The sequence below is a fragment of the Oncorhynchus masou genome, chromosome 2 (genome assembly GCF_036934945.1).
Source record: "Oncorhynchus masou masou isolate Uvic2021 chromosome 2, UVic_Omas_1.1, whole genome shotgun sequence".
Lineage (NCBI taxonomy): Eukaryota > Metazoa > Chordata > Actinopteri > Salmoniformes > Salmonidae > Oncorhynchus > Oncorhynchus masou.
The window spans coordinates 47956258-47980523 of record NC_088213.1 but is presented as its reverse complement, the minus strand read 5'-3'; the positions used below and the strand labels follow the sequence as shown (position 1 = coordinate 47980523).

At 40.7% G+C, this 24266-nt stretch overlaps 1 protein-coding gene across 1 annotated transcript in view; it reads left to right on the top strand.

The window, feature by feature from the left end:
- Positions 1–24266, top strand: part of syt14a (synaptotagmin XIVa) — a 200848-nt gene that overhangs the window by 80695 nt on the left and 95887 nt on the right. The window contains exon 3 of the mRNA XM_064925577.1: positions 3933–4085. Coding sequence (XP_064781649.1) covers positions 3933–4085 — 153 coding nt within the window. The remainder of the gene's footprint in view (positions 1–3932; positions 4086–24266) is intronic.

Genomic DNA, 24266 nt, shown 5'->3' with positions numbered 1-24266 from the left:
ATAAGTTGTGTGGACTGACTGCAATAATTGTTTTTAACGTGACTTTTTAATGACTACCTCATCTCTGCACCCCACACATACAATATTCTGTTAGAGCAGTGAATTTCAAACACAAATTCAACCACAAAGACCAGATAAGTTTTCCATTGCCTTGATAAGAAGGGTACTTATTGATAGATGGGAAAAAAATAAGACAGCAGACATTGAATATCCCTTTGAGCATGGTGAAATTATGAATTACACTTTGGATGGTCTATCAATACACCGAGTCACTACAAAGGTACAGGCATCCTTAACTCAGCTGCCGGAGAGGAAGGAAGCTGCTCCGGAATTTCAGCATGAGGCCAATGGTGACTTTAAATCAGTTACAGAGTTTAATGGCTGTGATAGGGGTAATTCTTTGAGGAAAACCTGGTTCAGTTTGTTTTCCACCCGACACTGGGAGCTTAATTCACCATTCAGCAGGACAATAACCTAAAACACAAAGCCAAATCTACACTGGAGTTGCCAAGAAGACAGCAAATGTTCCTGAGTGGCCGAGTTACAGTTTTGACTTAAATCTACTTGAAAAACTATGGCAACACCCGAAAATGGTCGTCGAGCAATCATCAACAGCCAATTTCACAAAGCTTGAAGATTTTTTAAATAATATTGGACAAATGTTGCACAATACAGGTGTGGAAAAATCTTAAAGACCCACAGCTGTAATTCTAACATGTACTGTATTGATTCAGTGGGTTGAATACTTATCTAATTAAGATATATTAGTGTTTTATTTTTTACAATTCTTTTTTATTTACAAATGTTAAAAATGTTCTTCTACTTTGACATTGCAGAGTATTTTGTGTAGATTGTTGACCAAGAATTACAAAGAAATCAGAAACAAAGAATCCCACTTTGTAACACAACAACATTTGTAAAAAGCCATGGGGTGTGACTACTTCCCAAAGGTACGGTATTTATTAAGCCAGTGTAACAGTATAATCGCAGATCATCTCCTGTTGTCAGAATGTAGACTATTACTGAGTAAAGATTTCTCCTAGTCCTCTGTCATGTTGTTTAACATGTACTGTGTAGAATACAGTGCAATAGTTTTAGTATATCCGTCTTCGTCTGTGGTTCTAGGGCTATGTCTGGTGTGACAGCTTGTATCGAATAGTTAAACGTGAATAAGCGTTCTTTTAGGTGTGTAGACTTTTGCGTGAGCCAGGAGAGCTAAAAAGTATTCAATACGTATCGCGGAAATTCCCCGCTAAAGCCCAATTGAAATTCACGGTAAATGCTGCATATGTAGGCTCAATCGGAAATTGCCTTTAAATTTCTATAGTGAAATCTGCAATGCGTCAGTGATATGGATTGAATAGAGCCCTATGTTATCGTCAACAATATTAATGGAATACTCGAAAGACTTACTGGCATGCATTTCAACCATATAGCAGTCATCTTCAGGCAGTGCAATGGGGATAAATACAACATTTCTGGTGAGGACATAGTAAGAAGTTTCCAAATTATATCCATTTAGCGTCTATACAAAAAAAATGTAAGAACTATTGACAAAGGCAAATAGTATACTAGAATCTTGAGAAAAGTCTGACCTGAAATTTTGAATCTGACCTCATACAAGAAGTTGAGAAATGGCCAGTACTTTCACAAAAACTGATCTCAAGTTACAGCTTTATGAATTTAACAACAACAAAATACTCACCTTTTTAGATTATCGTTTTGTGATTGTATGTGTCCTCTTCATGTAAAGAGCATCTCATTTCATACTGTTATGCAATTATGTTTTTTAATGAACTTGAACATTTTCTAAGGCCGGTCTCATAGACTAGACATAACATAGTAAACATAAATCGGGCACACTCAAATTAGTGTGTGTTACATTTGGTTTGATTACATAAGATAGAAGGCAAAAGACAAAAATGAATGGGGGCTTGGTCAGGGAGAATGGGTGATCATATAAAGCAAACGTTTAGCAACCCAAAGGTTGTGTGTTCGAATCTCATCACGGACAACTTTAGTACATTAGTAACTTTTCAGCTACTTAGCATGTTAGCAAAACATAACTCCTACCCCAACCTCTAACCCATAGCCTAGCTAATGTTAGCCACCTAGCCACAACAAATTGGAATTTGTAACATAATTTGTAATACATAACATACCAAATGTGACATATCATGTAAAGAAGACAACATCTTGAATAAGTAGGTGTGTCCAAATTCTTGACTGGTACTGAATGCTGGTGACATGATGATTGGTGCTTGGCTGTCATTTGACAAATAAAAATGACCTTGCTCTTATCCATAATCTCATTATTTACCCTCTGCACATTACATTACATTACATTTAAGTCATTTAGCAGACGCTCTTATCCAGAGCGACTTACAAATTGGTGAATTCACCTTCTGACATCCAGTGGAACAGCCACTTTACAATAGTGCATCTAAATCATTAAGGGGGGGGGTGAGAAGGATTACTTATCCTATCCTAGGTATTCCTTGAAGAGGTGGGGTTTCAGGTGTCTCCGGAAGGTGGTGATTGACTCCGCTGTCCTGGCGTCGTGAGGGAGTTTGTTCCATATTTTTGTTCCACCATTGGGGGGCCAGAGCAGCGAACAGTTTTGACTGGGCTGAGCGGGAACTGTACTTCCTCAATGGTAGGGAGGCGAGCAGGCCAGAGGTGGATGAACGCAGTGCCCTTGCTTGGGTGTAGGGCCTGATCAGAGCCTGGAGGTACTGCGGTGCCGTTCCCCTCACAGCTCCGTAGGCAAGCACCATGGTCTTGTAGCGGATCGAGCTTCAACTGGAAGCCAGTGGAGAGAGCGGAGGAGCGGGGTGACGTGAGAGAACTTGGGAAGGTTGAACACCAGACGGGCTGCGGCGTTCTGGATGAGTTGTAGGGGTTTAATGGCACAGGCAGGGAGCCCAGCCAACAGCGAGTTGCAGTAATCCAGACGGGAGATGACAAGTGCCTGGATTAGGACCTGCGCCGCTTCCTGTGTGAGGCAGGGTCGAAACTCTGCGGATGTTGTAGAGCATGAACCTACAGGAACGGGCCACCGCCATGATGTTGGTTGAGAACGACAGGGTGTTGTCCAGGATCACGCCAAGGTTCTTAGCGCTCTGGGAGGAGGACACAATGGAGTTGTCAACCGTGATGGCGAGATCATGGAACGGGCAGTCCTTCCCGGGAGGAAGAGCAGCTCCGTCTTGCCGAGGTTCAGCTTGAGGTGGTGATCCGTCATCCACACTGATATGTCTGCCAGACATGCAGAGATGCGATTCGCCACCTGGTCATCAGAAGGGGGAAAGGAGAAGATTAATTGTGTGTCGTCTGCATAGCAATGATAGGAGAGACCATGTGAGGTTATGACAGAGCCAAGTGACTTGGTGTATTGCACTGAATCTGCAAGTGGTTGGCAGAGCACATGCCAAGACCAGACTGGGAACATAAGCTGTTTATTGCAGACTTTTTGTTGCAAAACCATCGGCAGAGTAGAAAATGGGTAGTTATATGACGAACAAAAGTGTTTTATGTGCTGTTCATCATTATGCACAGCTTTTTATTCTCAAGAAACAAGTTTGACTCAAGCACACCATTGCCGGTGTATGTGTATATTTTTGTGTTCAAATATTAGAATATTAGCTTGAATTGATGGAAACCTAGCTAATTTTACATTACATTTAAGTCATTTAGCAGACGCTCTTATCCAGAGCGACTTACAAATTGGTGAATTCACCTTCTGACATCCAGTGGAACAGCCACTTTACAATAGTGCATCTAAATCAATGAAACAAACCTGGATATTTTTGCAGCAGCAATAATCATTGTACACACCTTAGGCTTCGTAAATGAGTTGAGAAATAGATGTTTTGAGAGGCCCCGTCCATTCATACAATCACCATTTTGCTCTACATCTCTTCTCCTTGCAGTCTCTCCAGAGACGCTGGGGTTTCTGACGGCCATCGGACTCTTCCTCATTCTGATGATCATCCTGTTCTTATACCTCAACAACAAGCTGTCACTTGAGAATGCTGGGAGCCGGCCATGCCTAGACGAGTTCAGGAAAACCAAGGAGTTGCAAGGTAAATCTGAACTCTCTCTGTGTGTGTGTGAGCTGTAAAGAAACCTGGGTTGAATTGACAATGCCTTGAGGGCATGTTCATATGTTTGACACAGGGAGTGCAAATGAGCAGCTTTATTATGTGCAGTAGTGATGTTTAGTTTGTCAACGACTCGTTCTTTTTGTATGACCCTTTTGGTCCTGCTTATAAAGGCTTCATGAAGCCTTCATAATGCCTTTATAAATACTACGTAAATGTTACAAATCATATATAATCTTATGTCATGCTTTATAAAGTGTTCATAAATGTGGCGTAACCCACTATGTCAAATATGACAGAAACCTGTGCTTTATAAAGGGTGCCTTAAGCACTGCTTAATAATGGCCTTATAAATCATATTATATTGAGGCTTCACAAAGCATTTATAACCCTGTCATGCATCTTGGTAGAGCATTGCAACACCAGGATATTGGATTCGATTCCCCGGACCACCCATATGTAAAAATGTATTCACGCATGACTAAGTCACTTTGCACAAAAGTGTCTGCTAAATTTGATATTATATTACATTTCACTAAAACATTTCTAGGATGGCCCAACCTCTTTCTCTCTTGGGTGCATCTTTAATATTGGACCTGACCTCAACTTCCAAAATGCTGTGCTGCAGGATTACTCACTCTAAAATGCAGTCATGCATAGCAAAAAAAATGTTGGTAGGGCCTTTTTAAAAATTGTTGTTTTTTCCCCCAAATTCTGTTGTTTTCTTGGTTTTCTTTTTCCAGGTTTTGAATTTCTCCATTTTTTTCTGGTGTACCAGTTTTTTAATAGAAAAACAAGAACATTGGATTTTCTGTGTTCACAACTATGCTTTAACCAGATCTGGGAAAAATTTAAGAAACTTACATGATTTTTTGTGTAGTTGTCCTTTAATTCAGAGAGCACTGTTGTTTGGTTAGCGGGTTTTCTGTGATGCAGTAAACAAACATGTGATGTGATTCAGTCCCCAATGGAATGGGTGGAGTAAAACGCCAGCAACCCTCCGTATTATTAATAACTTGTTATGGCTGGGGGCAGTATTGAGTAACTTGGATGAATAAGGTGCCCAGAGTAAACTGCCTGCTACTCTGGCCCAGTTGCTAACATATGCATATTATTAGTAGATTTGGATAGACAACACTGAAGTTTCTAAAACTGTTTGAATGATGTCTGAATATAACATAACTCATATGGCAGGCAAAAACCTGAGAAAAAAATTCAACCAGGAAGTGGGAAATCTGAGTTTTGTAGTTTTTCAACTCTTTGCCTATCGAATATAGTGTCTAGGGGGTCAAATTGCACTTCCTAAAGTGCCCACTAGATGTCAACAGTCTTTAGAACCTTGTTTGATGCTTCTACTGTGAAGGAGGGGTAATGAGAGGGGATTGAGGCAGAGGTCTGCCAGAGAGGCATGAGCTGACCGCGTGCGTTCACGTGAGAGTTAGCTTGAGTTCCATTGCATCTCTGAAGACCAAGGAATTCTCCAGTTGGAACATTATTGAAGATTTATGATAAAAACATCCTAAAGATAAATTCTATACATCGTTTGACAGGTTTCTACGAACTGTAATGTGTCTTTTTTTACTTTGAACTAAGCGATCACGCATTGAGCATTTAGATTACTGGGCTATACGCGCAAACAAAAATGAGGTATTTGGAAATAAATTATGAATTTTACCAACAAATCAAACATTTATTGTGAAACTGGGATTCCTGGGAGTGAATTCTGATGAAGATCAGAAGTTATTTCTGACTTCTGTTGACTCCACAACATGGCGGATATCTGTATGACTTAATTCGTTGTCTCAGTGCTGTACTCAGATTATTGCATGGTGTGCTTTTTCGGTAAAGCTTTTTTGAAATCTGACACAGAGGTTGCATTAAACCTCTCTACAGTGAGATTGCAGAGCGCCAAATTCAAATACAGAAATACTCATTATAAAAATTCAGAAAAGATACAACTATTTTACATAGGTTTAAAGATGAACTTCTTGTGAATCCAACCACGGTGTCAGATTTCAAAAATCCTTTACTGCGAAAGCATACCTCACGATCCTTTCGCCCAGCAGACAAATCATTAAACAGTAAACAGTAGAAGAGTTACACAAGTCAGAAATAGAGATACAATTAATCACTTACCTTTGATTATCTTCATATGGTTGCACTCTGAAGACATTAATTTATTCAATAAATGTTCCTTTTGTTCGATAAAGTCTCTCTTTATATCCAAAAACCTCTGTTTTGTTTGCGCTTTTTCTTCAGTAATCCACAGGCTCAAACGCAGTCACAACAGGCAGACAAAAAAATAAATAATTGTATCCGTAAAGTTCATAGAAACATGTCAAGCAATGTTTATTATCAATCATCAGGTTGTTTTTGGCCTAAATAATCGATAATATTTCAACCGGACAATAACGTCGTCAATATAAAAGGTAAACAAGAAAGGCACTCTCTCGGGCGTGCGCATGAAAAAGCTCTGACACGGCAGGGTCCACTCAGAGTGGTCCTACTCCATCATTTTTCAGAATACAAGCCTGAAACTATTTATAAAGACTTTTGACATCTAGTGGAAGGCATAGGAACTATAATTTGAGTCATAAGTCAATGGATACTATAATGGCGTTGAATAGAAAAATAAAAAAAAAAAATAATCCTACTTCCTGAATGGATTTTTCCCGGGTTTTTGCCTGCCAAATCAGTTCTGTTATACTCAGACACTATTTTAACAGTTTTGGAAACTTTAGAGTGTTTTCTATCCAAATCTACCAATTATATGCATATCCTATCTTCTGGGCCTGAGTAGAAGGCAGTTTAATTTGGGCACGCTTTTCATCCAAAATTCCAAATGCTGCCCCCTACCCAAGAGAAGTTAAGGAAAAGTGTATCTATAAATCCATGCATAATAGTTGTATCTTTTATCAATGTTTATTATGAGTATTTCTGTAAATTGATGTGGCTCTCTGCAAAATCACCGGATGTTTTGGAACTACTAAACATAACGCGCCAATGTAAACTCAGACTTTTGTATTTAATATGAACTTTATCGAACAAAACATACATGTATTATGTAACATTAAGTGAAGTCCTGAGTGTCATCTGATGAAGATCAAAGGTTAGTGATTCATTTTCTCTCTTTTTCTGATTTTTATGACTCCTCTCTTTGGCTGGAAAAATGGCTGTGTTTTTCTGTGACTAGGTGCAGACCTAACATAATCATATGGAGTGTTTTCATCGTAAAGCCTTTTTGAAATCGGACACAGTGGTGGGATTAAATACAAGTATCTTAAAATTGTGTAAAATAATTCTGTTTGAGGAATTTTAATTATGAGATTTCTGTTTTGAATTTGCAGCCCTGCACTTTCACTGGCTGTTGTCATAACGATCCCGTTAGCGGGTTTCAAGCCATAAGAAGTTAAGAGCTCCATGAAATGACGCCATACAGTGCTTTTGGAAAGTATTCAGACCCCTTCCCCTTTTCCACATTTTGTTACGTTATGTCTCAAATGTATTATAGTATTTTTTTTCTCATCAATCTACACACAGGTTTAGACATTTTAGCAAATGTATAATAAAAAGTAAGTATTCAGTAAGTAAGTATTCAGACCCTTGGCTATGAGACTCGAAATTGAGCTCAGGTGCATCCTGTTTCCATTGCATCATCCTTGAGATGTTTCTCCAACTTGATTGGAGTCCACCTGTGGTAAATTCAATTGATTGGACATGATTTGGAAAGGCACACACCTGTCTATGTAAGGTTCCACAGTTGACAGTGCACGTCAGAGCAAAAACCAAGGCCATGAGGTCGAAGGACTTTTCCATATTGTTTTCAAGACAGGATTGTGTCAAGGCACAGATCTGGGGAAGAGTAGCAAAATATTTCTGCAGCATTGAAGAACACAGTGGCCTCTGCCATTCTTAAATGAGTTGAGTGGTCAGATGGAAGTAAAAGGCAACTAAAGAACTCTGAGCATGAGAAACAAGATTCTCTGGCCTGATGTTACCAAGATATTGAACTCTTTGGCCTGAATGCCAAGGATCAAGTCTGAAAGAAACCTGGCACCATCTCTACGGTGAAGCATGGTGTTGGCAGCATCATGCTGTGGGGATGTTGTTCAGTGGCAGGGACTGGGAGACTAGTCAGGATCAAGAGAAAGATGAACAGAGAAAAGTACAGAGATCCTTGATGAAAACCTGCTCCAGAGCGCTCAGGACCTCAGACTGGGATGTAGGTTCACCTTCCAACAGGACAATGACCCTAAGCACACAGCCAAGACAACGCAGGAGTGGCTGCAGGTCATTCAGCGAATGTCCTTGAGTGGCCCAGCCAGAGCTCAGATTTGAACCCAAGCAAACATCGCTGAAGAGGTTTTCAGTTTTTGAATACATTTTTCACAATTCTTAACCTGTTTTTGCTTTGTCATTGTCCCCTAATCAATTTTAGAATAAGGCTGTAACGTAACAGAATGTGGAAAAGTCAAGTCTTCTGAATACTTTCCAATTGCAATGTATTGATCGGCTCAAATCGGTCTTATGTAGCAAAATTCGTAACTGTGTATTTTACATTGGATTAAAGTAGACTCAGAGCTACAAAATGGTATATCATACACTACAGTTGAGGAACATTGAGAAAGCAATTTTGCTTTGAAAATTAACTTCTTGAAACTCCCCAACCCGGATCCGGGTTTGTGACTAAAGCCTCAGGCTCATTAGCATAACGCAACGTTAACGATTTCTGAAAATCGCAAATAAAATTAAAATAATGCGTTTGCTCTCAAGCTTAGCCTTTTCTTAACAACACTGTCATCTCAGATTTTCAAAATATGCTTTTGAACCATAGAAATTGACTAATTTGTGTAAGAGTATGCAAAGCTAGCATAGCATTTTGTGTAGCATGTAGCACGCAACATTTTCACAAAAACCAGATAACCAAATAAATAAAATCATTTACCTTTGAAGAGCTTCTGATGTTTTCAATGAGGAGAGTCTCAGTCACATACCAAATGCGCAGTGTTTCCTGAAAGCGTCTGTGTGTAGGAGAAATTGTTCCGTTTTCTACATTGCGTCTGGCTACCGAAACGAACCGAAAATGCAGTCACCTACAACGTGAAACTTTTTCCGGATTAACTACATAATATCGACCGAAACATGGCAAACGTTGTTTGGAATCAATCCTCAAGGTGTTTTTTCACATATCTCTTCATTGACATGCAGTTCGTGGAAGCTTGCTTTCCTCTCTGTGTCCCATGGAAAAATACTGGCAGGTGACTTTTGCGCACCAATTTCGGCGCAGGACACCGGGCGGACACGTGGTAAATGTGGTCTGTTATGGTCAATCTTCCAATGATCTGCCCACAAATACGTCACAATGCTGCAGACACCTTGGGGAAACGACAGAAAGGGCAGGCTCGTTCCTCTTGCGTTCACAGCCATATAAGGAGATAATGAAAAACAGAGCCTCAAAAATCCTTGTCATTTCCTGGATGCCATCTCATCTTGGTTTTGCCTGAAGCTCACGTTTTAGGGCACGCACAGAGAAGATCTTTGTATTTCTGGACACGTCAGAGTGTTTTCTTTCGAACGGTAGCAATTATATGCATAGTTGAGCATCTTTGTGACAAAATATCTTGTTTAAAACGGGAACGTTTTTCATCCAAAAATGAAATTGCGCCCCCAGAGCATCAACAGGTTAAACTTAAACTCACTTTTGAGAAAATGGCCTTGAATGTTTTGGTACGACTACTGGAGAACCCTTCTTTGTCTAAGCCTATTCAGCATCGTTCACACCCTCTTAAGCTTTAGCCCCACCCATCTTTTAAGGGTTGGTCCAAGCATTCTGTACTAACAGCAGCAGTCAAACTCCCCTGTTAAGATCTTTTATTATGCACAGATTCAAAATAGCTATTGATAATGTGTATTTTGTGGTTGTGACCCAGAGACACTTTACCATTTCTTTTGAGACTGTACTTGTGTCAGAAGATTTGAGTGAGCTAGATTTTATTTTCAAATAGTTTAATGTTCATTTGAAAGACTCTGGTATTATATTTGATTTGGATCCAAATTATAAGGACCCTGATTTAACTTTCATTGTTAATTATTTTTTTTCATGGTAGATTCTGTATCCATAAAATGAAGTGGGCGGAGAACAAACCACTTCACATCGTTTAAGATAGAATTGAAATGATCAGTAAGTGTAAAAACACAGAAACGCAATACGTATCATAAAACCTTTTGACAAATTGAAAATGTATCTCGATATGTTAGGTTTATGTACTCGTTTGTATATTTCTGTTTTTGTATTTGTTCATAATACAAAAATACTTATATATAAAGCAGTCACGCACCCAAGCTAACTTGTTAGCTACTTCCAGACACATGAGAGAACAGCTCACTGAACATTACTCACCCTAGCAGAGCTGGTTAGGCTGTTATATTATCCAGAGCATTGGTGACTGTGCTGTCAGATTGGCCATTCAGAGCTCTTAGCCCTCGGAATTTATACTGGATGCTCTGGCCGATGAGTAGGGTTGATCTGAACATTCTGACCTTACTACGGCAGTCATGCACCCAAGCTAGCTTGCTAGCTAATTCCAGACACAATGAGAGAATACCCCACTGAACATTTTACTCACCCTAGCGGAGCGAGCTGCTTTTTTCATGTTGTCTAGATCGTTGGTGACTGAGCTGCTGGCAACAATTTAATTATGCTTTTTTGCCAACTTTTACTGACATCGGCCATATTCAACGAGTGTTGAGCGTTTGTTAATTCAGTTATTCTGCGCTCTGGCACACTCAGGCGAGAGTCTTTTGTTAAGACATGTACAGTTGAAGTCGGAAGTTTACATACATTAAAACTAGTTTTACAACCACTCCACAAATTTCTTGTTAACAAACTATAGTTTTGGCAAGTCAGTTCAGACATCTACTTTGTGCATGACACAAGTCATGTTAACAGACAGATTAACTCACTATCACAATTCCAGTGGATCAGAAGTTTACATAGAGTAAATTAATTGTATCAGTTTCCTCCGGCATCTTCACAAGGCCCTCTGCTGTTGTTCTGGGATTGATTTGCACCGAAGTACATTAATCTCTAGGAGACCGAAAGTGTCTCCTTCCTGAGCGGTACGACGGCATCGTGGTCCCATGGTGTTTATTCTTCCGTACTATTTTTATTTATTTTACACAGATGAACGTGGTACCTTCAGGCGTTTGGAAATTGCTCCTAGGATGAACCAGACTTGGTCTACAATTCTTTTTCCTGATGTCTTGGCTGATTTCTTTTGATTTTCCCATGACGTCGCGCAAAGAGGCACTGCGTTTGAAGGTAGGCCTTGAAATAGATCCACAGGTACACCTCCAATTATGTTAATTTACCTTAGAAGTTCTGCTAACTCCATGATAATTTTCCAAGATGTTTAAAGTCCTAGTCAACTTAGTGTATGTAAACTTCTGAACCACTGGAATAATGATACAGTAATTACATGTGAAATAATGTCTGTTAACAATTCTTGAAAAAATGACTTGTCAAGCACCAAGTAGATGTCCTAACCGACTTGACAAAACTATAGTTAACGAGTTAATGACTCCAACCGTCAGAAAGCATAGACTACCATTTATGCACTTCACTTTGTACTGATTGTAATTTGGACTGAATTTTACGGTGAATTCCCTTCTATGTTACCCTATTTTAAATATAAGTGTCGACAGAATAAACAACCCCTAATTAGTTTGCATCCTGTGCTGGGTTTACTTTCAACAGGCTAAATTTTGTTTTATGAATGACCAAAGGTGTCTGACGTTAAAGGAAGTAGAGCGTCATATGATCAAAAGCATTTACGTATGTGTTATGAAGTACCTTTATTGGTCTAACTTATGTACAACGGCATGCGATAGTGTCTTTATGGATGGATGTGTCACGAACCGGCTCGAAGTTCGTAACAAAAAGGGAGACAACGTGGAGATAAGGAATAACAAAACATTTATTAACTGAACTAAACACAATTAACAGTGGTGTGTGTAGTCAGTAATCAGTAGTGTAAGTGAGCGTTTGCATGCATATGTGATTATGAAGGGTGTTGAAAGGTAAGGTGCCAAAGCAACCAAACGGCCACAAACAAAATCTGTAATTCTGCCTGCATGGAGAGAGTCTCCTCAATAAAAGGTGGAAAGAGGTGTATTTATCCCAGGACACACCCGAGCCCAGGTGTGTCCCATTTCTCTGACGACCCTCCCGGCTCCGCCAACCAACATCCTATTAAGGAAAACAAGTGCAAAGAGGAAGATGGGGGTCCTGTGTGGCTCAGTCGGTAGAGCATGGTGCTTGCAACGCCAAGCGTCGTGGGTTCGCTTCCCACTGGGGCCACCCATATGCAAAAAGTAGTGGCCCCAGCCGACTTGTAAGTCGCTTTGGACAAAAGCGTCTGCTAAATGGGATATATATATATATATAAGATTTCAGCAGCCCCACCCCCCCCAATAAACATGGGGACCAACAAGGACCCCAGAACACCATACCAGTCACACAAACAAAATACTGCCCTGGATCCTAATAGAAGGCCCCCCCTGCATCCCAAATGACCCTGCCTGCGTCCAAAGTTCATGAGGGGGGATACTTCATCCTCCCCAGACCTCAGCAACCTTTGTGCACAGGAAGCAACCTTTAAGAGGAATGAAGAAAATGAGAACAGACATGAGCAATAGAACAGAACAATACCAAACACAATAACAGTGGTCAGTCACATACACATTCAGGAACAGGGCACACTAGAGAGCACGTCAGCAACGACATTATCAGTCCCCTGGATGTGCCGCACATCGACATGGAATGCTTATAAAAATAAACACCATCTCATTATCCTCTGGTTAGGACACATCATGGACCTCAAGAAGGTGAGAGGGTACCAATAGGTACTACTCCCGACCCAACATACACCTTGAACTGTTGTAGCACCCATATGAGTGCCAGCGCTTCTTTTTCCATGACCGAGTAGTTCAACTGATAAGTTTGAACTTTTTGGGGGAAAAAACAGGCCTCAAAACCAGACAATTCTACACCTGCCCCCACATGACTAGCATCCACCGGCAAGGTAAATGACAAATCCACGCGAGGAGCAGCCAGCACCAGAGTTGAGGTAAGCAACCTCTTTCCATCTTCAAAAGCCTGTTGACAATGAGAAGACTATACATAAACAGACTTTGCTTTTGGCAAATCTGTCAAGCAACCACAGTAGAGAAGTTCCAAAATAAACTACAGTAATAACCAATCATTTCCAAGAAACGCATCAGTTCCTTTTTAGTAGTAGTTGGTGGAGGAAAAGCATCAATAGCTACCACCTTAGCCCGAACAGGATACACTTCACCTTGCCCAACCACCTTTCCAAGATATGTAACGGTCGCCTGAGCAAGAACCTGCTCACCTGGACTAAAGTGACGAGGCTCAGTTCGCAGTTCAAATATGCCCTTCATCCTTCCTGTGAAGATGATCGTCGCCAGAAATCTCACACAAGATAACAAGGACTGAAGAAGCTTGGGAGACTTCCAATCATCCTGGAGAACAGAGAAGTCCCCACACCCTATGTCCAAACACAAGTTAATTTGGACTTAAACCTGTGCTCTCCTGTGAAACCTCCCTAGCGGCTAACAGTAACCAAGGCAACCACTCCTCCCAATCTTATCCATCTCAGTACAATAAGCTCTCAACAAAGATTTAAGTTTGATGGAAACGTTCCACCGCTCCTTGACTCCACGCGTGATAGGCTCAAGACAAATTGTGTTTAACATGGAGCTGTTGGAAATCCTGACCAAACAGATTTGAGGTGAAATTAGATTCTTGATCACAATGAATGACCTTAGTTTCTCACTGTTTGGAATCCCTGAGTCAAAGCTTTTAGCACAGACTTAGTTGTGATGGAGGATAGGCAGCAGGAGACCTAGTGGTCTGACAGTGAACAGGTAACTACTACCCTTTTTAGAACGAGGCAGAGGACCAACACAGTCAATAATCAGCCAACCTTTTGAGTGAGTTCGGGAATAGGAAACAGTGGTACCAGCTTAATAGCTTGATTAGGTTTACTAGTTAATTGACAGGTGTGACAAGTTGATGAACTCAGAAACCTCCCTCTTTAACCTAGACCAAAAAATGTCTTAACATGAGATTGTAGGTTTCTCACCCCCATATATCCAGCAACATCATTGTGGGAAGTTGTCAACACCAGCTCACAAAGCTTAACTGGCACAACAACCTGACTAATCGCCTCCCCCAGAAAACTACCATGAGACACCCACTTTCTCCTCAGGACATACTCTTGGAGAAAATAGCCATCTCCCAAATGTTCCACAGGCACAATATATTCATGCAACTCTTCTAATGTGGGGTCAGCCCGTTGTTCTTTGATGAGATTGGAGCATGGTACAGATAACAGGGAAGTAGTGACAGATTTCTTTGTGCCATTCTCATTCGTCCGTGCAGTGACCAAAACACCTCTGTGACACCGCGCACTCATCAGGAATCCCTGCAAATGACTGCTTAATGGAACCAGGCCATACACGCTCACCAGCCAAGTTATTCCCAAGGATAAGGTCGATACCCTCAATTGGCAATGAAGGACGCACCCCCACAACAACCTCACCTTTCACCAGTCCACAATCCAACATCAGTTTATGCAATGGAACTGACAGTGTTCAAACCTATTCCCAGAATCAGTCTCAGTAGACAAAGGTAACAGACTCCAACACAAGCAATTCAGAGGCACCTGTGGCTCAGGATCTTCACGGGCACTAGATCTTTACTTCCTAACAGACACTGACCCTCCGTAATGAAAGGTACATAGTCCATATTCACCCAGATTTTCACATGCCCCTGGGCATGAGACAATGTGTCAGGAGTGAACTGATGTGGAACAGGCGCTGCCAACGACGTAGACTTAGAGTTAACTTAAGTGCAAGTACCTAATTTACCCCTAGCCCTGAGAACCTTGACAGTAGTGGCACTCTTGACCAAAGTCAGCTTTACCACGGGAGTCACGCTCAACCCTAGTTGAATGAAACTCTGCCTGTGAACCAGAGTATCTCGGTGAACGAGGCCCAAATCTCTCCGAACACCCCCACTTACTCCGAGTACGGGGCTCAAAGACACTTATGTGTCAAAACATAATCGTCCGCCAAAACCGCAGCTTCAGCGACAGTCTTTACTTTTCATTCTTGTACGTGACTATGTGATCAGGGATTGTGTCCTTAAATTGCTCTAGCATAATCAGATCACACAGCCCTTGGAAAGTCATAACTGCAGAGGCGGAACACCAGCGATGAACTTCTTGACGCACCCATCCCGTTAGCGGGATCATTTATCAACATCCTCTGAATTGCACAGAGCCAAATTCAAATTAAATTACAATAAATATTTAATTTTCATGAAATTACAAGTGCAATATAGCAAAACACAGCTTAGCTTGTTAATTCACCTGGCATGTCAGATTTCAATAAAGCTTTTTGGCGAAAGCATAACAAGTGTTTATGTAACAACAGATTGTTTTTCGGACTTTCGTGACCAATAAATGAAATCTCTTTGATCTTCGGATGTTTGCACTCACGAGACTCCCAGTTACACAATAACTGTTCCTTTTGTTCCATAAAGATTCTTTATATCCAAAATACCTCCATTTTTGGGGGCATTATGTTCAGAAATCCACAGGCTCGAGAGGTCACGACATCGCAGACGAAAATTCCAAATAGTATCCATAAAGAGCGTAGAAAGATGTCAAATGTTTTTTTTATAATCAATCCTCAGGTTATTTTTACAATATATAAATGATAATGTAAACCGGAATGTAGCTTTTTCCATAGGCGAGAGAGAAAATGGCTGTTGCGCTTGAAAAACTCTGCTGGCACCCAGCCATCCACTGACTGGGTTCTTTCTCGCTCATTTTTCAAAATAAAAGCCTGAAACTATGTCTAAAGACTTCACAGCTTGAAGAAAGCATAGGAAAAGGAATCTGGTTGATATCCCTTTAAACGGAGGCAAGGCAGCCAATGGAACAGAGAGCTTTCAGGAAAAACAGCACTTCCTTGTTGGATTCCTCAGGTTTTCGCCTGCAGTTCTGTTATACTCAGACAATATTTTGACAGTTTTGGAAACTTTGTTTTCTATCCTAATCTGACAACTATGCATATTCTAGTTTCTGGGCCTGAGAAATGGGCAGTTCCAAATGGGTAAGTTTTTGTTGCCAAAAACGAAAATACTGCCCCCTACACTCAAGAAGTTAACTCTTGCGCAAATGCAACATGAGTGTTTATCATCCCTTTTTAAAGTTCTAAATCGTTGGCGGTAAGCCTCAGGAACCAATTCGTAAATCTGTAACAGCCATTTTAACTTCTTGGTGACAGGGGGGCAGTATTGAGTAGCTTGGATGAATAAGTATTGGATTGAAAAAAAAACTGTTTGAATGATGTCTGTTCAGATTATTGCTTAGTTTGCTTTTTCCGTAAAGTTTTTGAAATCTGACACAGCGGTTGCATTAAGGAGAAGTATCTCTAATTTCATGTATAACACTTGTATTTTCATCAACATTCATGATGAGTATTTCTGTGAATTGATGTGGCTCTCTGCACAATCACCACATGTTTCAGAACTACTGAACGTAAAGGGACAAATTTAAAATGACTTTTTTTATATAAATATGCACTTTATCGAACAAAATATACATGTAATTATGTAACATGAAATCCTATGAGTGTCATCTGATGAAGATCAAAGGTTAGTGATTAATTTTATCTCCATGTGTGCTATTTGTGACTCCTTTGGCTGGAAAAATGGCTGTTTTTCTGTTAGTTGGTGGTGACCAACAATCGTTTGGTGCTTTCGCTGTAAAGCATTTTTGAAATCAGACACTGGCTGGATTAATGAGAATTGTATCTTTAAAATGGTGTAAAATACTTGTATGCTTGAGGAATTGTAATTATGAGATTTGTTGTTTTGAATTTGGCACCCTGCACTTTCACTGGCTGGTGGCGTGGTGGGACGCTACTGTCTCACATATCCCAGAGGGGTTTAACCTTATCATAACTGACACTGTCGGCTACACTAAGAGCGGAATATGCTTCCTGCGCTTTACCAGTCACACACTGCAACATTAAAGTGCGGTTAGAGTCAGGCCAACTACTAGCGTCAGCAACACGCTCAAACATAAATAATGTCTCAGGGTCCTTCTCATTAAATTTACAATCATAAGTTCCCAACAATGTCATTTGTCTGGGGCACGACTAAAAGAGAACTCCCGAGAGCTTTCCTTCCCTAACCAACTCTAGCCGCTCTTATTGCAGCTTGATTTTAGCACGCTCAAATCCTGTTTAAATGCCAATACTTTTTTATACTTTACACGGTCATGCTCTAGCTTCTCACGGTCATGCTCTCTGTAACAGAAAGTTATTTCTGCTGTTCAAAAAGACAACTACTAGGGCTAACATGGAGCAGCCATTGTAATGAAATGGGGAGACAGTCCTCAGCAGAGGCTGCCCCAGTGGTAACTTCAAGAATACCTACCACTCATTCAGATTGAAATTAGTGATAAATGGTTAAAATTATATTAGGTTGATATTGATGGCCAATCTGATGGAGAGTGGTATTCTTGAAGTTACCACTGGGGCAGCCTCTGCTAAGACTTGCAGTCTCCCCAGTTGAAATTAATGATAAACAGTTAAAATTATATTTGGTTGATATGCAAGGCCAACCCTTGTAGTGTTCAGCATTCTTCAACAGCTGTTCTTCAGTACATAATTTTAACAGTTCCTGATAGAAAGCGATTTAACTCGTAAGACACCATAGTCACAAGAAATACAAAAAATAATTAATCTTGGTCTTCCCCTCTGCTGAGCACACCAGACAAGACCACAAGAGAAATCACAATCACACTGGGAACCACAGAAGAGGAGATATATATGGAGATTCCCCAAAACCTATAATAACTCAACCCTCGTCTTCGTGCAGATTTTCAGTGGGTAATTACGCACTGTAGCCCTCTGGCAAGGATAAATAAATAACACACTGGCAGATTCCCCCAAGCCACAGATGTGCCCCCGAGACAACTGCTCAGTCCACATACCACACAAAAATGAAAAATAACCATGCCCAATGCATTTCAAAGTGAAACACATCGCTAAGCCTAACAGCAGAAAAATAAATGCTATAGCTCCAGGTAGCAAGTTTCACTACCCTAGCCAAATCTCCCACTGAGGTACACAGCCTAATGTACTCACCTCAGACCGATGTCCCAACAGTGAGTAGAGTAAGAGTCTCCAGCCTCGGCAGGGGCATGGAAACTAACCAATACACTCTCTCCAACGCAGCACACAACCAACTATCCACCACAGTGGCAAGTTTACCAAACAAACAAAGGCAACCAACTCAAACAAGCTGTAACAAAAGATGCAAACAAAGCACCGACAAACAATACCTGCAAGATCCTGGATGAGCCCCCACTTATCACGAACCAGCTCGAAGTTGATAAAAGAGGGAGACAACGTGGAGATGAGGAATAACAAAATATACTGAAGCAAACTAAATACAATTAACACTGGTGTGTGTAATCAGTAGTGTAAATGAGTGTTTGCATGCATAAATGTGTTGCAAGGTTCCAAAGCAACAAATGCCACAACCAAAAGTCTGTCTGCATGGAGAGAGTCTCCTCAATAAATGTGGAAGAGGTGTAGTTATTCCGGGACACACCCGAGCCCAGGTGCGTCCCATTTTGCTGACGACACTCCCGGCTCCGCCCACTGACATCCTATTAATGAAAACAAGAGCAAAGAGGAAGAATTCGGCAGACTGAGTGTGATGGTCGTCACAGATGTGTTATGAATGACCAATGGTGTCTCACTTCAAACTAAGTATTACAGGACACTACATAAAGTGTCAATAAATAGGTCTCATTATCCACAGGTTACTGTAGGGTGTGAGACGTATTTAAATGGGTTGATGGACCTGCAGAGCTTGCGTTTGTGTGTGTGTCTCAGAATCAAGGTGATTTGTAGTAGTCCAACCTGTATTCATTCCTCTTCTGTTCCGATGCTGGAGACCAGGGCTTGATTACAACCTGTTACAATGGTGCCAACATTGGGCCCAGCATTGGCAAATATTTGTTGTGTTTGTGTACTGTGGAACATGCATTTGTATTTTGTATTAAAGATCCCCTATTCTTCCTGGGGTCCAGCAACATTAAGGCAGTTATATACAATTTAAAATATTATATGACATTGCATTTCATAACACTTTACCCAATACATTTAGTGTGTTCCCTCAGGCCACTACTCCACTAGCACATATTTACAATACAACATCCATGTGTACGTGTGTATAGAGTGTGCATGTGCATGTCTTAGAGTGTCTAAGAGTGTGTCTCTTCACAGTCCCCGCTGTTCCATAAGGTGTATTTTTTAAATCCGTTTTCAAAATCTGTTTCTACTGCTTGCAGCCATGGATCTATGTAGTACTGTGCACCTTTCATAGTCTGTTCTTGACTTGGGGATTGTGAAGAGACCTTTGGTGGCATGTCTTGTAGGGTATGCATGGGTGTCCGAGCTGTGTGGTAGTAGTTTGAAACAGACACCTCGGTACATTCAGCATGTCAACACTTCTTACAAAAACAAGTAGTGATGAAGTCATTCTCTCCTCCACTTTGAGCCATGGGAGATTGACATGCATATTATTAATGTTAGCTCTCCATGTACATTTAAAGGCCAGCTGTGCTGCCCTGTTCTGTGCCAATTGTAATTATCTGAGGTCCCTCTTTGTGACACCTGACCACACGACTGAACAGTAGTCCAGGTGCGACAAAACTAGAGCCCGTAGGACCTGCCTTGTTGATAGTGCTGATAAAAAGTCAGAGTCGCGCTTTATTATGGACAGACTTCTCCCCATCTAAGCTACTGTTGTATCAACATGTTTTGACCATGACAGTTTAGTCACCTCAATTTGCTCAATTTCCACAATATTTATCACAAGATTTTGTTGAAGTTTTGGGTTTAGTTAGTGGGTTTAATGCTTTTAGTTTATGAAATATTTAGGACTAACTTATTCCTTGCCACCCATTATGAAACTAACTGAATCTCCTTGTTAAGTGTTGCTGTGAAGATATGGCAAATCATCCGATATTATATTCAGTAATTTTCCATCCAAGTTGTCATTATTGATAGACAATATATTTTTTTAACTTCTTCAACACTCACTCAGAATTCAAAATTACAATATTTGTCTTTCATAATTTGATCAGTTATACTTGGATGTGTAGTATCAGCATTTGTTGCTGGCATGTCATACTTAAGTTTGCTAATCTTGCCAATGAAAAAAAACATTAAATTAATTGTAATCACATGATTTCTCAATTTGCAGTACGTTTGCCAATCAGTTGTGCGTCAGACTTATTTGCCATTCCTTTTGCCTCATCCCTCTCAACCATACAGTTTTCCAATTCCTCATCAATCCACGGTGATATAACAGTTTTTACAGTATTTTTGTAATGGGTGCATGCTTATTAGTTACTGGAATAAGCAATTTCAGAACTGTGTCAAGTGCAGCATGTGGTTGCTCCTCCTTACACACACGGGCAAATATTCCTTACATCATCAGCATAGGAAACACTACACAACGTATTGTATGACCTCGTATTCACTATATTAGGCCCAGCCTTTGGAACTTTGGTTTTCCGAGATATGGTTACTTTATTGAGATCACTACATCCGATGGATTTGAATACTGCTGAAAAAGCAGATTTCTGCAGCATTAGTTAATGTGATCAATACTTGTTGATGATTCCATTCCTGTGCTGTTTGTAAATAGCCTGGTAAGTTGACTAATAACCTGGTCCAGGTTGCAGGCACTGGTTACATTTGAAGATTTTTCCTGAGTGTGCAGCTTGATGAAAGCCAGTCAATATTTAGGTCACCCAGAAAAAGTACCTCTGTTGATATCACATAAATGAGCAAGCATTTCACAGATATTATCCAGATCCTGACTGTGAGCACTTGGTGGTATATAACGGCTTCCCACAAGAATGGGCTTTAGGTGAGGCAGGTGAACCTGTAGCCATATTTAACATGAGATCCTCTCTAAGCTGTACAGGAATGTGGCTCTGAATATAGACCACAACACTGCCCCCATTGGCATTTCTGTATTTTCTGTAGATGCTATAATAATGTATTGCTACCACTGTATCAAAGCTATGTGGGTTTGAGATAGTCAGAATGTGAACGTCATCTGTTCTTAGCAAGTTATTGATTTCATGAACCTTGTTTCTTAGGCTATAATATGTTCATGTGGGCTATTTTTTGCACTTCTCTTTTGATGCTTGATTGTTTGTATTGCTTTACTTGGATGCTTATCAAAAGTAAACATTACAATTAAGTTTTTGTTTGAGCTGACAGTGCAGGGTGAGCTGCACACATTGGTCTTCCTACTAGGGAGCACCACCCCAGTGATAACAATATAACTCTGTTTCATAGGCACATTATTACTGCATGCAATAGCTGTAGGATTGACAGAGGCATTCAGGGGAGTTAGATATACATGAATTATGTTACTGGAGGAGGTCCGGCCGTTCTTTTACCTCGAGTGGTTTCGCAAACCCCTCAAGGACCAAAGGGCGGTGGGTCCGGTTGACCCGAGCCAGCTGTATTATCCTTTGTGGGTGATGAATGGGCCGGAGTCTCAGAGAGACTCACAGTCCGATGAAGCACGGATCTCTGGGGATCTGAACTGCAGGTAGAAGCCACCGGAGAGGGAGACAGAACAGCTGACGAAGGCGTAGGTACCTCCGGAACCAATCTCGAATCAGACTCCCCCAGGGAAGGCGGCACTGGAACCTCTGGATCCAGCGCGGCAAAGCTGTTTCTAGTCTGTGTCCAGTATGAGTTTACGATCACAAAGGTTGCGGCCATTGCCAGAGGTTGCTGCTTTCGAATTCCATGAAGAGTGACATCGCCATGGCTGGTTGGTAGGGTCAAGAACAGGAACATCAACCAAGTCATCCAGAAGCACCCTACCAGCTCCATTCTCCAGGGAAGGGGAGAGCCTGTAAAGGGTGGGATCCCTGCAGAGCACCGTCCAGTCGGCTGTAGAGAGCCGACACGGCGGTAACACTTCCACCAGGCCAAAGCCGCGTCAGGCTACTGGGGTAAAATAGGAAGAAAAAGTAGGTGGGCGTGGATTCCCCAGTATCTTGTGTAAGTTTGCTACTTGTTTGCTATGTGTAGCCATTTTGCCCCTGTAGTCTTCTGCAAGCAAACAGTTGCTACATTGAAAGTCAGGGTGGTCCACATTGTCCTGGAATAGAGCAAAATAAACTCAACTCCTGCAGCATTGAAAATGTTTGTTAACGTCCTCCATTTGAGGCTACAGGCTAGCTAGGCTAGTTGGGGTTCCGTGTCTCTTCTCAACAGGGAATTCTCAACTTTTCCGAGAGACTATTACAACGCTATCAAAACGTCAGGCCAAGTTAAGCCTACAACAAACAATTAATTAGCATTATTGTAAAATTCACTACGTGAAAAGTTAATGGCATTGTAGAGTATTGCAACCCAGGTTAGTAAAAGCAGGTTTCGTCAACAACACTAAAAAGTAAGATGGGCGTGGCAGTAGAGGGTGGCACACACATTATATAATTATTCTGAACATTCTTACAAGATCAATTTATTTTTTCCCATATTATACACAAGTTTTAAGTCAGCAAGGGATTCCTGCATAGCTATATACTCGGACTTAGTTTTGACATAGCCAGACCAACAGTCGGGACAATAGCATACATAATAGTACCATCCACATATAGATGTATTTTACAATTTTTTACAGATTGACCAAAGATGTTTTTTTACTGTAAATAGTGAAGTGAACAGGTCCCAAAATCGCCTCTGTGGTACACATTTATGTACTTCAAGAAATTCAGACTTAACCCCATCCATCACGATGGCCTGAGTTCTGTCACTAAGATAATCATGAAACCGAGAACAGGTATATCGAGGACAACTTGTTTAATAAAATAGCATGATTAACAGTATCAAAAGCTTTCAACAGGTCCACAAACAATTCAGCACATTTCATTTTAGTGTCTGGAGCATTGACAAGATCATTAATAACTAAGGTGGTTACTGTAGTAGTGCTATTCCCCGGCCTAAACCGTGATTGGTTTACATTCAACATACACTACTGTTCAAAAGTTTGGGGTCACTTAGAAATGTCCTAGTTTTTGAAAGAAAAGCAAAACATTTTGTCCATTAAAATAACATCAAATTGATCAGAAATACAGTGTAGACATTGTTAATGTTGTAAATGACTATTAGCTGGAAACGGTTGATTTAAAAAAAGGGAATATCTACATAGGCACACAGAGGACCATTATCAGCAACCATCACTCCTGTGTTCCAATGGCACGTTGTGTTAGCTAATCCAAGTTTAGAATTTTAAAAGACTTTATAGATCTTTATAGATCATTATAAAATCTTTTTGCAATAATGATAGCACAGCTGAAAACTGTTGTCCTGATTTAAAGAAGCAATAAAACAGTCCTCCTTAAGACTAGTTGAGTATCTGGAGCATCAGCATTTGTGGGTTTGATTTCATGGCCAGAAACAAAGGACTTTCTTCTGAAACTCGTCAGTCTATTCTTGTTCTGAGAAATGAAGGCTATTCCATGCGAGAAATTGCCAAGAAACTGAAGATCTGTGTACTACACCCTTCACAGAACAGCGCAAACTGGCTTAACCAGAATAGAACGAGTGAGAGGCCCTCGTGCACAACTGAGCAAGAAGACAAGTACATTAGAGTGTCTAGTTTGAGAAACAGACGCCTCACAAGTCCTCAACTTCATTAAATGGTACCCGCAAAACACCAGTCTCAACGTCAGTAGTGAAGAGGCGACTCCTGGATGCTGACCTTCTAGGCAGAGTTGCAAAGAAAAAGCCATATCTCAGACTGGCCAAAAAAAAATAATAATATTAAGATGGGCAAAAGAACACAGACACTGGACAAAGGAAGATTGGAAAAAAAGTGTTATGTACAGATGAATCTAAGTTTGAGGTTTTCGGATCACAAAGAAGAACATTCATGAGACGCTGAAAAAATGGTAAGATGCTGGAGGAGCATGGTGGAGGCAATGTGATGGTCTGGGGGTTCTTTGGTGGTGG